The 16465-nt window shown below is 37.8% G+C and overlaps 1 protein-coding gene across 2 annotated transcripts in view; it reads right to left on the bottom strand.

Moving 5' to 3' along the window:
* Positions 1 to 16465, bottom strand: part of PDHX (pyruvate dehydrogenase complex component X) — a 73380-nt gene that overhangs the window by 19431 nt on the left and 37484 nt on the right. For both annotated transcript variants that reach the window (XM_043580926.1, XM_043580925.1), the window contains exons 5-7: positions 13191 to 13289; positions 4865 to 5039; positions 2684 to 2831 (exon numbers count right to left, since the gene is read on the bottom strand). In XM_043580926.1, coding sequence (XP_043436861.1) covers positions 2684 to 2831; positions 4865 to 5039; positions 13191 to 13289 — 422 coding nt within the window. The remainder of the gene's footprint in view (positions 1 to 2683; positions 2832 to 4864; positions 5040 to 13190; positions 13290 to 16465) is intronic.

Below are 16465 nucleotides of genomic sequence, written 5' to 3'. Positions count from 1 at the left end.
TTAGAAGTAAAAAGATATAAAAATATCAATCAAAGAAATTTGGACTGACTGTATCAATATCAGATAAGGAAGGCTTCAGAGTAAGAAATATTACGCCCGGAATGAACAGAGACATTTCATGACGCATCAATTCATCAGGAACACATAAAATCCTAAATGTGTTCTGTGCCTAATAACACATCTTCAAGATGATATAATACCAACAGTACTCAAAGGGAAAACAGACAAATCCTAATCGTAACCAGGGATCTCAACACTCTTCTTTCAAGAATGGACAGAACACGTAGGAAATCAGAAAGGATATGAAGACATGAACACTACTCCCAGCCAACTTCACCTGACATTTATAGAACACTCCTCAGAGGTAGAACACACATTCTTTTCAAATACACATGAAACATTCATCAAGATAGACCACATTACGACTCTAAAATCTCAACAAAAGTTAACATTTACATCATACAAAGCATGTTCTCTAAGCACAATGGAGTTAAGCAAGAAATCATAAAAGAAAGGCTGAAAAGCCCTAAATATTTGGAAATTATATTTACACTTGCAAATGATTCATGGATCAAAAGACACATCACAAGGAAAATTAGAAAACATCTTGAATAGAAAGAAAAATAAAACACATCAAATTCTGTGGAATTCATCTAAAGCACTGCTGAAAGGGACCTTAAAAGCATTATATGCTTATGTTAGCATCAAGGTTTATTATATGGTATTGATCTCAGCTTTCACCTTAGGAAACTAGGAAACTAAGGAGCAAATTAAACCCAAAGCAAACAGAAAAAAAAAGGAATAAAGGTGGCAGCAGAAACCAATGAAAAGAAAATTAGAAAAACAATGAAGAAATTGTATGAAATTAGGTGACTGTTGGAAGAGATCAATAAAATTTATAAATCCCCAGCCAGATTGATCAAGAAAGTCAAAAGACACAAATTACTAATACTGAAAATGGAGACATCACTTCAGATTATATAATATTAGAAGTACTATATAGTAAGGTAATATTATAAACAACTTTATGCCAACGACCCCTTTATCCATAGTTCTGCTTTTCAGTTTCAGTTACCCACAGCCAACAGCAGCCCAGAGGCAGATGACCCTCCTTCTGACATACTGTCAGAGGGTCATCAATACCCTAACACTATGTCCCAATGCCTACATCATTCACCGTGCGTCATCTCACCACGTTGGCATGTTATCACCTCACATCATAACGAGAGGGGCGAGTACAGCACAGTAAGATACTTAAGAGACAGAGAGACCACATTCACTTCACTTTTATTAGAGTATTCTACTACAGTGTTCTATTTTATTATGATTGTTGTTAATCTCTATGTCTAATTTTTAAGTTAAGCTTTATCATAGGTATGTATGCACAGGAGAAAACACAGTATATACAGGGTTTGGTACCATCAATGGTTGCAGGCATCCACTGGGGGTCCTGGAATGTATTCCCTGTGGATGAGGGGGGACTACTGAAAATTTTATCACTTAGATGACATGAACAAATTCCTTGAAAGACACAAACTACTCAAGCTCATTCCAGAAGAAATCGATACATCTATTTTTAAAAACTGAATTTGTAGTTAAAAGTCTTCCCACAAAGAAAATCAAAGGCCTAGATAGACAGTCTCATTGGTGAATTCTACCAAATAATTAAAAAGGAAATAAAATCAATTCTACCCAAACCTTTCAGAAAATAAAGGAGAAGGAAACATTTCCTAATTTATTCTGTGAGATCTGGTAACAAACCCAAGAAAAAAACAAACATCTTTAAGAAAACCACAGGGTAGTTATTATTCATGTGCACAGGTATAACAATTCTTAGCAAAATTTTAGAAAATGGGATCAAGAAATATATAAGAAAATTAATGATTGATGAGTTTCATACAAGGAATACAAGTTTATTCAACATCTGGAAATCAACCAAAATAATTCATCAAAATAACGGAATGAAAAAGGAAAGATTATCTCAAAAGACACACAAAAGCATTTGACAAAATTCAACATCCGTTTATGCCTAAAACTCTCAGCAAATTAGGAATATGAATTTCCTCAACTTAAGGAATCTACAAAAAACCTACAACTAACATTAAAGACTGAATGTTTTCTCCTAAGACCAAGAACGAGGCAAAAATGTCTGCTTTTGCCATTTATACTCATCATTGCAGGTTAAGACAGAGGTCTCAGCCAATTCAAAAAAGCAAGAAAATGAAATCAAAGCCATACAGATAGATAGAAAGAAAGAAAGAAAGAAAGAAAGAAAGAAAGAAAGAAAGAAAGAAAGAAAAGAAAAGAAACATCAGTTCATGCTAAAAATTCCGAACCTGAAAGTTCATTTTGAAAAAGATATAAAAAATTAAAACTTGTATAAAGAAGAGTGATATCTAAGATATATGTAAAATCTAAAACATTTTTCAATCATTTTGGATTTTTTACTTTCTAAAATGTTAAGGATTGCTTTGTTCAGATATCATACCAAAAACATGATTTACTCAATACAATGGAATCGGTTTGTTTCTTATAAGAAAAGTGAACCAATTCTTTTCTTTAGTACTAAAATACACCCAGATGATGAAACCAAAATAAAAAGCTGCACAATGTGCCTTTGTAAGTAAAGGATTTCACAATAGTTAGCACATGTACTGTATTAAGTAAATTTAACTTTACTAACCTCTGACCAGACTTTGTCTAGCTTTTAAAACAGCTCCAAGGTCACAGTCAGTAGTAGCATATGCATGTGGTACAGTACTTTTAGATTCAGTTAACCTCTTGGCAATAACTCTTCGAATATTGCTAGCAGGGATTTCAGTGAATGTGCCCTGCAAAGAAATTGCAATCTGTCCATTAAACCATAAATGGAAGTGGAAAAAGCAAATTCTAATACTATAATCTAGTCTCAGTAACTTAACTCTTGGTAATTAAAGATTAACAGAGGAAAAATACTATTAAAAATTCTTAGTAGAAGGAGGAATATAAGAAATCCAGAGAGCTTTAATTTTATAGTATACAACTGTAGAAAAAATTGGTAAAATCCATGTCTTAGTTATAAATGAGAATCTTATGTTACTTTGTATAAGATGATCAAAAAGAAATCTACCAGGTCATGAATAATTCTCCCATGGGTGTGTGTATGGGACAGAGACAGACAGACACACACATACCACTGTAAGCAGCTTGTTACAAATATCACTTAATAAAACTCAAAGCATCCAACACATCAACAAACCAACAACAGACAATTCCTACTTATAAAAATGGTGTGCAGTAGAAAAAGATAATGTACTGGATAATCTGCCAAACTATTTCTATTTTGGTTTGTAATTTAAAAAGAAATCACATGAGTATCATATTTCCTAAAAATTCATAATAAAAAGTCTAAGTGAGATAATAAAACCTTCCTATAACTTACTATAGCTTTTCCACTCTGTTCTTTGAAACTCTAACAAAAAGCAGGATGGACATAAAACTACCTGTGATTCCTTCCTTGTCCTTCACTCCACTCTGGGACTAGATCACAGTCACTTCTAATCAAGCAGCTAAAAATATACCTGAGTCCTTAGGAAACTAAACACTTTGTTAGTAAAGTATTTGTTCAGATAGAATGAATGCTCTCTGAATACCATAAAAATTTGAAAGCAAGGTTTATCTTCCTAATTTGAATAACCTACTTCTTAAAAACATCATAAGATTTGATTACACATAAATTTTTTGTATATGAAGTCACGAATCATGAATTTACATTAAAAATTGTTTCCCATGAAATTTATACTGTTTGCAAATTCTTTAAAATACTATACTGGAATATATTTCTCCATCAGAAAGAGCAAGATAGGTTTGTTTATTTTTTAAGTGCCCAGTTTTGTTTTGTTTTTTCCCTTTCAGTTTTACATGAACCTGATTATCCTGCATTTCTTCTGATGGGAAACAAATGACATGAAAGATACTAAGAAAGGGAGGTAAAAAGAGGCAAGATGGAATATTCTGACAACAAAAAAGGGCTGTTACTGCCTCCATCTGAGAAAGAATGACTAGCTATACAGTCTCTATAGTTCTTCACAGTCAGAATATCAATTCCCTCAGTCAAGGGGCGCCTGGGTGGCTCAGCCTGTTGAGCGTCCGACTTCGGGTCAGGTCACCATCTAATGGTCCGTGAGTTCAGGCCCCACATCAGGCTCCAGCTGACACTGTAGAGCCTGCTTTGGATCCTCTGTCCCCCCATCTCTCTGCCAATCTCCCGCTCATGCTCTTTCTCTCTCAAAAATAAAAATAAACATTAAAATAAAACAGCCACAGATGAGGGCTAGTGGTGGCTACCAACCATTAGTACCACACCAGAGAAAAGCTACGTGAAAAGCAGCATGATTAAAGAGCCTACTTATATGGCACTGGACTTGAAAGTTAGCACCACACAAACTGGGTTTGTGCTAGGAGTCTGCACGACATGAAGTATCTGGAGAATTTTTTCTTTATCACTGTTAGCTACTACTAAAATGGATTGGTAGAATTACATGTAAAACAGACAGCTGGGGCGCCTGGGTGGTTCAGTGAGTTAAGTGTCTGACTCTTAATTTTGGCTCAAGTCATGATCTCACAGTTTCCTGAGTATGAGCCCCAAGTTGGGCTCTGGGCTGACGGTGCAGAGCCTGCTTGGGCTTTTCTCTCTCTCTCTCTCTCTCTCTCTGCCCCTCCCCCACTCATGATGTCTCTCTCTCTCTCTCTCTCTCTCTCTCTCTCTCTCAAAATAAATAAACTAATTTAAAAAAACCCCAAAAAACAGACAGTAATGGTTCTTATTGGGTTCCTAGTTCTCACTTAAGTCCGAAAACATACAAATCTATTCAAATGATATTACCACTATATTCGGTTGTCCAGGAGTTGAGACCGGTGGGATCATCGGCCGTGTGTATGGTGGTGTGGCCATGGCCTGTGGGGGCAGAGGCACTGCGGGGGTAGCTAGAGGGGTTGGGGTGGGTCTCGATTCAGTAATCTTGCCCGTTTCTTTCAACTGGACCAGTTTGAGAGCATCCCTGAAGAGAGAGATAACCACAATTAGCAACAAGGAATAGAAGAGAACGTTTAGAAAATGGAGATAAGGAGGGAAGGTACTGAAATAGAGAGATGTCAAGGCTGTGATGCAAAACTAATTACTTGAGTTACACAAGCAAATCTTATCTGGTCTGCTGATTCATATTATTCACCCAATGGCTACAATATTTGGACATTTTCAAAAACCAAACAATTTGAATTATATCAAAGTTTTGGGCGTAAATATCTTTAAAAAGGAAATTAGTCCTTTTCTCAGGGGGGGGGTGTCATTTGGTAGACGAACAATTCTTAAACCATACTCTCATTCTTTATACTTGTCAAATAATTTTCACATGGCATTCAGAAAATGTCAAGTTTCTGATGACTTTTATTAGTATATTTACTAAATTACTGGATTTTCTAGTGTAAATAACCTTGTTATGGTCAGAAACTCATACCATTTTAAATATTGCTCAAAATGTTAACAGCATCATCTCATGAAATAAACCTACCCCACAGCATCATTCAGAATGAAAGATAACTAACCTAGTACAGACTTACCCTGCATTAAAGGTATCTTTGTTTTTTAAAAGGATGTAAGTGGATGACTAAATATACCAAGCTTTCAATTTATGCTAAGTTATAGTGGGTATGAAATAGTACATTTTCTTAAACAAGATGCCTTCTCGAAAATTATAATATCTGACAATTTAAAAGAACTCTTTTCAAAAACAGAATTTTATAGTTAAAAAAATGTTTTAATCTAAAAACTTTTCCAAAAAGGTTATGTAATCTAAAAACAACTTCAGGGTGACACTAATTTAAAGGCAATTTACATCCTTTAAATTTCTCAAACACGGTTAATTATTTGTTATTGTTTACTGAAAGAATTGCTGAGGGGAAAAACCTAGCATCTGCCGGGCATGTCTGAAATTATCCTTCCCCAAACAAAACCATTTTACTTAATATGGCAACATGGTAGGCAGAATTCTGAGACGGATGACCCCAACATTCTTGTATACACAGAATTATTATCTGGTTACACACCCTGCATAATCCCTTGTGTAGGCCTGTGAGTAGGATGGATGCCGCTCCCCTGATTAGGTTACATTATGTGACAAACGTGACGGATTTTGTACACACGATTCAGGTCCCAAATCAGCTGACATGAAGTTAATCAAAAAGCAAAAGGAAAACTACCCTGGCAGGATCAGACACATCAGATAAGCCCTTTAAAAGGAACCAGAAATTCTTTCAAGAAGAGATTTGAACGGAGAGAGACTCTCCTGCGGGCACCGGAGAAGCAAACAGGCATTTGTGAACAGCCCGGGGAGATGACCATGTGGCAAGGACCTGAAGGAGGTCCCGAGGAGCTAAGACCAGTCAGTCCTTGGCTAAGACCCAGTAAGGGGCTAGAGTCCAACAGCCCCAAGGAACTGAATTCAGCCAACAACCACGTGAGCCTGGAAGAGGACTCCAACCTTCAGATGAAGCCCAAACCCTGGGCCAACACCTTGATTTCAACCTTGTGACTATAAACTGAGAACCCAGCCATGCTGGGCCCTGGCTTCTGACCTACAGAATTGTTAGATGATAAATAAACGTTGTTTTAAGTTACTAAGCTTGTTGTAATGTTATGCAGCAACAGAAAACTGACCCAGGCAGGAATGCTCCAACCTGGGGCACATTATTAGAGGAATCCCCCAATGGGTCCTAATAGCATTTTTAGGAAGGAGGGTCCATGCTTTATACCCGGTCCAGAAAGGGGTGCATGGAGTTAACACCAAATATAACTTACTTGCTTCAAAGTTAAAGAGCTGACATTTAATGAGAGGTCAGCTGACGAAGAAACCTTAAATGTTTTATCATCTTGGATCCCTAACTAAGCATTCAAAGTGGGAGTAAAAGGGGCACCTAGGTGGCTCAGTCGGTTAAGCATCCAACCTCAGCTCAGATCATGATCTCGCAGTCGTGGGTTCAAGCCCCACGTCGGGCTCTGTGCTGACAGCTCGGAGGCCGGAGGCTGCTTAGGATTCTGTGTCTTCCTCTCTCTCTGCCCCTCCCCTGCTTGTGCTCTGTCTCTCTGTCTCTCTCTCTCAAAAATAAACATTAAAAAAATTTTTTTTAAGTGGGAGTAAAAGTGGAAAAATTAGCCTCTAATGTATGTATTGTGTTTATGCTAATTACATAATTTCATACCAGGCCTGTGAGGGAGGTATTATTATTCCCAATTCAAAGATGAGTAAGTAGGCTCAGGCAGGTTAAATTCCAAGTCTAAGTCAGTATTTCTCAATCACCTAGTCTGTTCCACGTGTCAAGGATACAGTGTTAAACAAGACACTTCCCATCAAACAGCTTTATTCTCTGTTATGTTAATCAGGCAAACAAATGACAGATAGTGATGTACTATGAAAAAAATAAAGCAGAATAACAGGATGAGTGACGGGTGAGGATGGGGGGCGCCTGGGTGGCTCAGTAGGGTAAGCGTCTGACTCTTGATTTCGGCTCAGGTCAGGATCTCACAGTTCATGAGACCGAGCCCTGCATCGGGCTCCATGCTGTCAGCGTGGATTCTCTCTCTCCATCTCTCTCTGCACCCTCCCCACCACTGCTTGCGCGCTCGCTCGCTCTCTCTCTCAAAATACATAAACTTAAAAAAAATAAATAAAATAGGGCAGATGGTCAGGGAGTGGCTGAGGAGGTGGTATTCACGTGGAAAGATGAAGGAGCAAGCCTCAAGAAGAGCCCGGAGAAGGATGTTTCCAGGCAGGGAGAGCAGCCAGGGAAAAGGCCTCTCTTAAGGACAGAAGGCAGGTCGGCACGAAGAGAGCTGTGAACAAGGGGAGGGGGTTAAAAGATGAAGCTGGAGAGGTGGGCAGCAAGCAGCCGCCAGGGCTGGCATCAAACCCAGGTACGGCCAACTTCAAAGCCTGTGCACGTTCTCCCACTTTTCTAACACCTCTATGCACACAGTGTGCAAATATAAACCACGGCAGAGTCAGAATCATTTTTTCTCACATGAACACATCAGAATAGAATTCAGCACATCTAGGATTAACAGCAAGTCTGGGACTGAATGAAAAATTGCAATCTATGTAATCCAAAGCTAAACGTAGGCAGTGCTGATTTTCAGGGCATGGGCAACAACACGGTGACGGGAACAGAAAGGACCGGGGAGAGGAGGAGATACGCGGCCTAGGGAATGACCTTGTGTACCGTTAAGGCCTTGAAGAACAAGCTTACTTCTGTTTGGAAATTAATTTTTAATTTAGATTTAGAACCAAAAGCACCAGTTTCCAGTTAATTATGATAACATTTACATATGAAGTAAATGACTGGCAGCATCATTTCTGGGGATTTATGCCATGAGCCAAAACCCTAGCCAGATAAATAAAAATACGAGCATGGATATATAAGGCCTCTCTGTTGATTCAGAAAAATGCCTTCAATAGAAGATACTTAGCTTTTAAAGGCTCTTACAAATCACAGCTGAACGTTACTAGTCTCTTCCCATTATATAAAATACATCTCTCTCACAAAACCTATTACTAATCTGGGTTTTAAATCAAATCACAGTTTAGTATCAGAGTGGCATATCTAAAATACATTTTATTTTCTTTATATGGGGATCACTAGTTTACTCTCAGTTATCAGTTAAAAATAAGCAGATAAAAATAACAGGTAAAGAGACTAAAGAATCTAAAATGCCTGAATACACTGATTTAAGACTGGTCACACTAAACTGACACATCTTTATTTAAAAAAAATTTTTTTAATGTTTATTTATTTTTGAGAGAGAGCGCGTGCGAAGAGTGAGCGGGGGAGGGGCAGAGAGAGAGAGGGAGACACAGAATCCAAAGCAGGCTCCAGGTTGAACTGTCAGCACAGAGCCGGACGTGGGGCTCAAACCCATGAGCCGTGAGATCATGACCTGAGCCGCAGTCGGGCGCTCAACCGACTGAGCCACCAGATGCCCCTAAACTGATACTATCAGCATAGGTATTACTATTTTATCAAGAAAAAAAATAGTTTAGTTTCATTCTTGTAGTAATTAAGATTCTTGGGTAGAACAGCTCTTAGTAAAGAATAAAAGCAAGAAGTCATTAATCATAAACAAGAAAACAGAAAATCAATTCTGGCCACTGCCTCACAGTCAGCTTTTATTGCTAATTTCACACTTACATACCTCGTAAAGTATAAATGTTAACTATTGTTTAATAACAGCCAACAATTTAGTTTCTATAATGCAGAGAATGACTTTAATGTTTCTGTCCATGAAATAATTAATCAGACTAGACTGAAGAATTAGGTAGGCATTAAAAGCTCTAAAAATTAGGAGAAAAACAAATACACCACACACTTCTGCAGAACGGCAGAAGGCACCTTGGTGGTTCACTCAGGGTAGAATCTTCTCTACCAGGATCCCTTAGAGAGTAATTCATTCGGGTGGGCAATGACTTAGTTTTCAAAAGAAATACTACTACAAGAATGCTAGACACTTGCCTGTCACAGTGGTCAGATTTTTGATGCTGTGATATGAATACAAACATTAACTACAGCTATGATTTAAGACACAGATATACCAAAGATGTTAGGTTACAGGCAAAGAACTTAAATATATTCTCTCTAAAGGTGGCCCCAGCGCTCGTTTTCCTAAAACACTACATACACAGGCAAAACAAAGTCCACACGCTTTTGCGCAACATATATTCTGAGCGATATGTTTGAGCAACATTAAAATAGCAACCCTAACACTTAGGACCTACTTCATAAATACAATGCATCAGAGCCACTTCTTCAGCAGTTGGAACTGATTTTTCTATTCTACTTGCATTTTTAGTTAACAGTGGAAAAAGGAAGGATGTCCCTCCAAATTCCAAGAATGTGTGCTAAGGGATTTGGGGGGGAGCTTATGTCAAAGCCTGCAGTTTTTCAATCTTATCAGAATATGCCATTTTTGTAGATGACAGCAAGTCAAAGTTTTTCCCAAAGTCCACCTTCACGTTAAACTTAAAACACAGGCATCTTTAGTAGCATACAAAGCAAAAATCCTGAATAATGCATGCTTTCAAGGATCTGTTTTTCCCACGAAATCTTTTGTAATGTGTCAAATTTTGAAGGACAAAGGTTGACTCCCTTATGATGCAGAGTTAAAGAATAAGGACAGGAAAGAGAACTGGATATGAGGAGGAGGAAGATGGCAAAAACATTAAACATGTAACTCTATTTTAACAGTGCTGCCTTTGGGTATACAGCAAGACAATACCATTTTGTTCTCTTTAATAAATGTTACATTACTGTTATAACTTCAACTGAGGTTTAAAAAAAAAGGTATTTGGGGGCGCCTGGGTGGCTCAGTCGGTTGAGCGAACGACTTCGGCTCAGGTCATGATCTCGCGGTCTGTGAGTTCGAGCCCCGCGTCGGGCTCTGTGCTGACAGCTCAGAGCCTGGAGCCTGTTTCAGATTCTGTGTCTCCCTCTCTCTGACCCTCCCCCGTTCATGCTCGGTCTCTCCCTGTCTCAAAAATAAATAAACGTTAAAAAAAAATTTTTTTTTAAATAAAAATTAAAAAAAAGGTATTTGTTCATCACATATGTATTAAGCACACATGGAAAGAGAAGGGAGAAATGAAGAAAGCACTATTTCATTCCTCTGCTGTCACACCAATGAACTGCCTTCTAAAATGTCACCTGATCACCAACTTCAAAGACTTTTCTCAGATCACGCATTCTTAACTTTTTATCCAGTTCCTAGATATCCTCCAAAACAGGAATTTCAGGCTTCTAAAAGTTTACCTCCTGATTATCTCAATTATAACTACTGCTCTACTACCTACCAAACCTCCCTCTCTGGTTCCAAAGTGTTTCCTGCAAATAACATTCACCTCGCTGATCCTGATGCCTGCGAGGCTCATCAGCACTGATAATAAGCTTCAGAGCTACCCCATCACTCACGCCACTGAGACAAATACTTTCTCAAAGCCCTTATTGTATTTATGGAGCCAAAATTTCATGACCCGGATCAGAATTCCAACTTCAGTCCTTGACTGGTTGCTATCCTGGTCTACTGTTCCACATCCAGTCCTTTACGAAGGCTTCTGGATTCTGTCCGTAGAACACTGTCTGTGTCAGAAATCTCTCTTTTACTTCTTCCACATACATTCAAGCATTTTTTATCTTTTACCTGAATTACTTTATCAGCCTATTAATTTATCTCCTTACCTCAAGTATTTTCCTACTCCAATTTATCTTATGCAAATTTGCAAAATGAATCCTTCTAAGGTACAGCTATGATTATTTTACATTTCACCAAATCTTACTCGATGATTAATGAATTAAATATAGACTCTTTGTCCCATCCCTCAGAAATATAGGTGAGTATCCCTGGTTATAAAGAAAGATGCTTTATCCCATTTTTACAGGGAGTTTACTGAAACATAGACTGGTAGATTAATAAAATTAAGGTATGAATAGTAGATACGAAATAGGGATTAATGTGGGAGAAAAACTAGGCTTAACTGGCTATCGAGATACTTAATTTTAATTTTTTATGGCTACGTTTTTAGGTCCTTTAACTAAAAATTCACAGCCTAGGATGCTCTTTTTCAGTCAGGAGTCAGGACAGCTGATTTCCTGCTCATGTAGTATGGCAGAACTTCACAGGATGTGTTTAAGAGAACCACAGACACATGTTTGATGAGCAAATCAATAAGGCCATAATACAGATAAATGAGACTGTCTAAGAATTAAGGAGGTACCGCTCCCCATAAAAATAATACACAAACATAAACTAATGCTTTAATGAAGACTAAAATAATTAAAAAAAAAAAAAAGTCCCTTGGTCCAGCACTGCCACTTAATAGTTTCATAACCCTTGCCCCATCGCGACTTAAAAACTTTTAAGCCAGTATCACCGATCACTTTTTATCAATATTATATGAACAGGGAATACGCATATTGTTTTAAGACATTAACTCAATTTGAAGAATTTAATATTACTGCCATAGAAATATAACATATATCACTACTGCAATTTTACATTAGTTCATATGCCTAAAGGATTAACCTTTGTCTTCCCAATAGACCAAGTTTGAATAGAGCAGGCGCTATCTGTTCTCATACACTCCTGAAAAAAACAAAATTTAAACAAATGGTAAAACATATCAGTGTTCTTGAACAGGAAGACTCAGGATCATCAAGATATCAATTCTTCCCCAACGTAACTTACAATGCGATACAATCCCAATAAAAACATCATCATCCCCCTGCGGAGTCCCGTCAGCAGCGCAAATGAATGGTTTAAAATTCATTTGGAAGAATAATAAAATAAGAATAAACCAAGAAAACTGGTCTATTGAAAAAGAAGAGCAAGGATAACTCTATCAAATTTTAAATCTTACTTGAGAATATTTATAATTAAAAGTGTGGTACTAAGCAAGTGAGGTACTAACTCATGGACAGTGAGATCAGTGCAACAGAAGACCTAAGAGGGCCAACTGCATATGGAAATCTCTTTGGTCATATCATTGACTAAATTCCAAACAGAAAGAATGAAAGTATTTTTAAAAGTATATATCTAGGTTTTAAAAATTTAAATGTGATCGCTAACTTATTTCAAGTAAACGTAAAACAATACAAAGGTTCACCACTCTCCACTCTAATTTTCTGCATGTATCACCATTTCTAAGGATCTGGCTTTGTTACCAAATTAGAACTGTTCTTCACTAATGCTGTAATTATTCAGAAACAACCCTTGCACAGAATATAATTTTACACTGCCAAAGCAATTAAAAATACAAAAGAACAGTATACATCCTTTTAAATCTTAACATTGAATAAGCTCTTCTTAAAATACTTTCAGAAAAGGATGATCATGATAAATAATGGAATCGGTTGTTACAAAAAGCACAAACAGGGGCACCTGGGTGGCTTGGTTGGTTAAACGTCTGACTCTTGATTTCAGCTCAGGTCATGATCTCACAGTTTTGGGAGTTTGAGCCCCGTGTCGGGCTTTGCGCTGACAGTGCAGAGCCTGCTTGGGACTCTCTTTCTGTCCCTCCCCTGCTTGCCCGCCCTCTCTGTCTCTCTCTAAATAAATAAATAAACTTAAAAAAATTTTTTTTTAATTAAAAAAAAAAAAAGCACAAACATACTCTTTAGTGAATATCCCCCGAGGGCCAGTGGCTGTGCCCTGGCTAGCATCCAGGGAGTGTTTTTCCAGAATATTACGGGCAGCTGGACTTAAACGGAACCTAAGAAGAAAACATGAAGAGATTAAGGAAACCAATAAACACTTAAATTTGAATCAAATGTACATAAACGTCAACAATTTTGCTGAAACTTAGAAAAATAAAAACTTACAATGAAATTAAAATGATTCCCAGAGATAGTCACGGTAAAATAAATTAATCTGTACGAATCTGGTTTACTTTACTACCAAAACATTTCATACAAAGTTACTTAGTTACTATTTCAAAATACTCTTTCAATAACAGTAAATATTCAGGGTGCCTGGGTGGCTCAATCGGTTGAGTGTCCGACTCTTAATTTCAGCTCAGGTCATGATTCCAGGGTCATGACCCTGTGTCATGAGGATTGTCAAGGATTGAGCCCTGCGTTGGGCTCCGCTCTGAGCCTGCTTAAGATTCTCATTCTCTCTCTCTCTCTCTCTCTCTCTCTCTCTCTCTGTCTCTCCCCCTCTGCCCACCTCCCCTGCTCTCACTCTCTCTCTCAAAAAAAAAAAAAAAAAAAGTAAATATTCAAAAGAGGAGAGCTTCTATTTCAAGTAATAATTTTTCAAATGGTTCCTAATCAAACACATCAATACGGAACTAGATAAATCATTCCTTCATTTTTTCTGTGTGTGGTAAAAATACACAAAATTTACAATTTAAAACATTTTTAGGTGTACAATTGAGTGGCATAAAGTACAATTACACCAGCCATCTCCAGAACTTTCATTCTCCCAAACTGAAACTCTGTCCCCATTAAACACTAACTCCCCACTCCCCTAGCTCCCAGCAGACAGCTTTCTACTCTCTTTACCAATTTGACTACTCTGGGTAATTCACGTAAGTGGAATCATATTACATCTGTCTTTTTGTGGTTGGCTTATTTTACTTAGCATAATGTCTTCAAGGTTCATCCATGTCATGGTATATGTGTCAGTGTTTCCATCCTTTCCAAAGCTGAGTAACATTTCATTGTATGTATACGGCACATTTTGGACACATGAGTTGTTCCCATCTTTTGGCTACTGTGAGTAACACTGCTATACACGGTTATACAAATATCTCTGAGTTCCTGCTTTCCACTTTTTTGAGTATATACCGAGAAAAGGAATTGCTTGAGTATATACCGAGAAAAGGATCATATGGTAATTCTATTTTTAATTTTTTAGGAACTGCCATGCTGTTTTCCAGTGATTGCACCATTTTACATTCCTACCAACAGCGCACAACTGTCGTAATTTCTCTGTCAACACGTTATCATTATTTTTTTTTTTAACAATAGCCAATCCAATGAATGTGAAATGGTAGCTCGCTGCGGCATTGACTGGCAATTCCCTAATGATTAGGGACACTGAGCATCTTTTCACATGTTTATTGGCCATTCATACATCTTCTTTGGACAAAATATATATTTGAGTACTTGGCCTATTTTTTTAAAAAATTTTCTAATGTTTGTTTATTTTTGAGAGACAGAGACACAGAGCACCAGTGGGGGAGGGGCAGAGAGAGGGAGACCCAGAATCCGAAGCAGGCTCCAGGCTCTGAGCTGTCAGCACAGAGCCTGACACGGGGTCCGAACCTGCAAACGGGGAGATCATGACCTAAGCCGAAGTCGGACGCTTAACCAACTGAGCCACCCAGGCCCCCCTACTTTGCCTATTTTAATTGAATTGTTTGTTTTGTTGTTGTTGAATTGTATCCTTTATATATTTTTAAAAGACATTAGTATTTACATGAAAGTTATTTTAGATTTACTCTAAAGAGTTAAGAGGCAAAACACTTACGTTGATTATTAGACATGGAAACTGAGACATACCAAAAGGCCACACAACTACTGAGTGTCCAGTCTTCGATTATGACCTTTAGGCAAAGCAGCAGATACAAATAACTATACAGTTTGATAAAGATGTGAAAATTGAAAACTGGATAAAAGGGGCTGGGTCCAGAAGTGTGTAACTAAAAAATGGAGAGGAAGGAACGTGGTACTTGCTCCATTTTAGGGAAACAGCTCTAGGCGCTATGGACTCAGTGCTACCAAATCTTTAGATTTTTCAGAAGAAACTGAAATTTTAGATTTTTGGTAAGATTAACTATAACCAATTCAAAACTTTTATTTAAGAAAATCACCGTGTGGGCCAACGCTGTGCGGTTCACAGGTCCGCTGCTTTATAACCTACACCCCCGGGTCTCAGACTCATTAAGTCTGAGTGATGGATCGTCACAGAATGATGGGGTACACACTGTGGTCTCTGCAACAGGAGAAGAACAGTGAACACAGCCAGGAGCCTGCCTCTGATTTTCATGGTAAATGAAGGGAAGTTAAAGCAATGCAGTCAGAAGTGCTGTGTAAACGGTGACGGGAATTTACAACTCAGCACTTCAAAATCACTGTGGATTTCTTTCTGACAAAAGCTGACATTGGTAAGCTGAAGGAAAAAATTTTTAAAAAGGAAAAATTCTGCACTTTTATTTAATTTTGAAAGTGGTTCATAAGAGGACCCTTCTCGATGAAGAGCTTTTTCTTATAAAGTAATTTTGTATAATTATAGAGAATGTTAAAATAAATAAATGAACTTGTTAGAATTTTCTGAGTCCATCCATTTAAGCTATGCAAAGCTGAAATGAAATGGTGTTTACTAAGTGTGTTATACAGGGATAAAATTGAGCTCTAATCTGTGTCAGACACTCACATGCAGAATAGTTGCAAAGAAATGCATGTTAAGATGCTAATTCCATTTTACTTAAAAAAATTTTTTTTAATGTTTATTTTTTGAGAGACACACACAGAGAGGGAGAGACAGAGAGAGAGAGAGAGAGAGAGAGAGAGAGAGAAAATGAATGAGCGGTAGAGGGGCAGAGAGAGAGGGAAATATAGAATCTGAAGCAGACTCCAGGCCCTGAGCTGTCAGCACAGACCTCGACATGGGGCTTGAACTCAGGAACTGTGAGATCATGACCTGAGCCGAAGTCGGAGGCTTAACTGACTGAGCCACCCAGGCACTCCTGCTAATTCCATTTCACATCAGTTATACATTTAAAACTGGAATTCACATTATGGTAACTAGAATTCCATGGATGAAAACACGATCTGAAATTTGGTATTATTAAATTCCATCCCAGAAGGCTAAAACCTAATTCAAGTTCAACATGGACAACACAGACTGCTTTGTTCTCCACCAGGTGAGCAGAGCTTTCCT

This window comes from Prionailurus bengalensis, chromosome D1 (genome assembly GCF_016509475.1).
Source record: "Prionailurus bengalensis isolate Pbe53 chromosome D1, Fcat_Pben_1.1_paternal_pri, whole genome shotgun sequence".
Lineage (NCBI taxonomy): Eukaryota > Metazoa > Chordata > Mammalia > Carnivora > Felidae > Prionailurus > Prionailurus bengalensis.
Note: the sequence above shows the minus strand (reverse complement) of the source record. Positions and strands in the feature narration are given on the sequence as shown.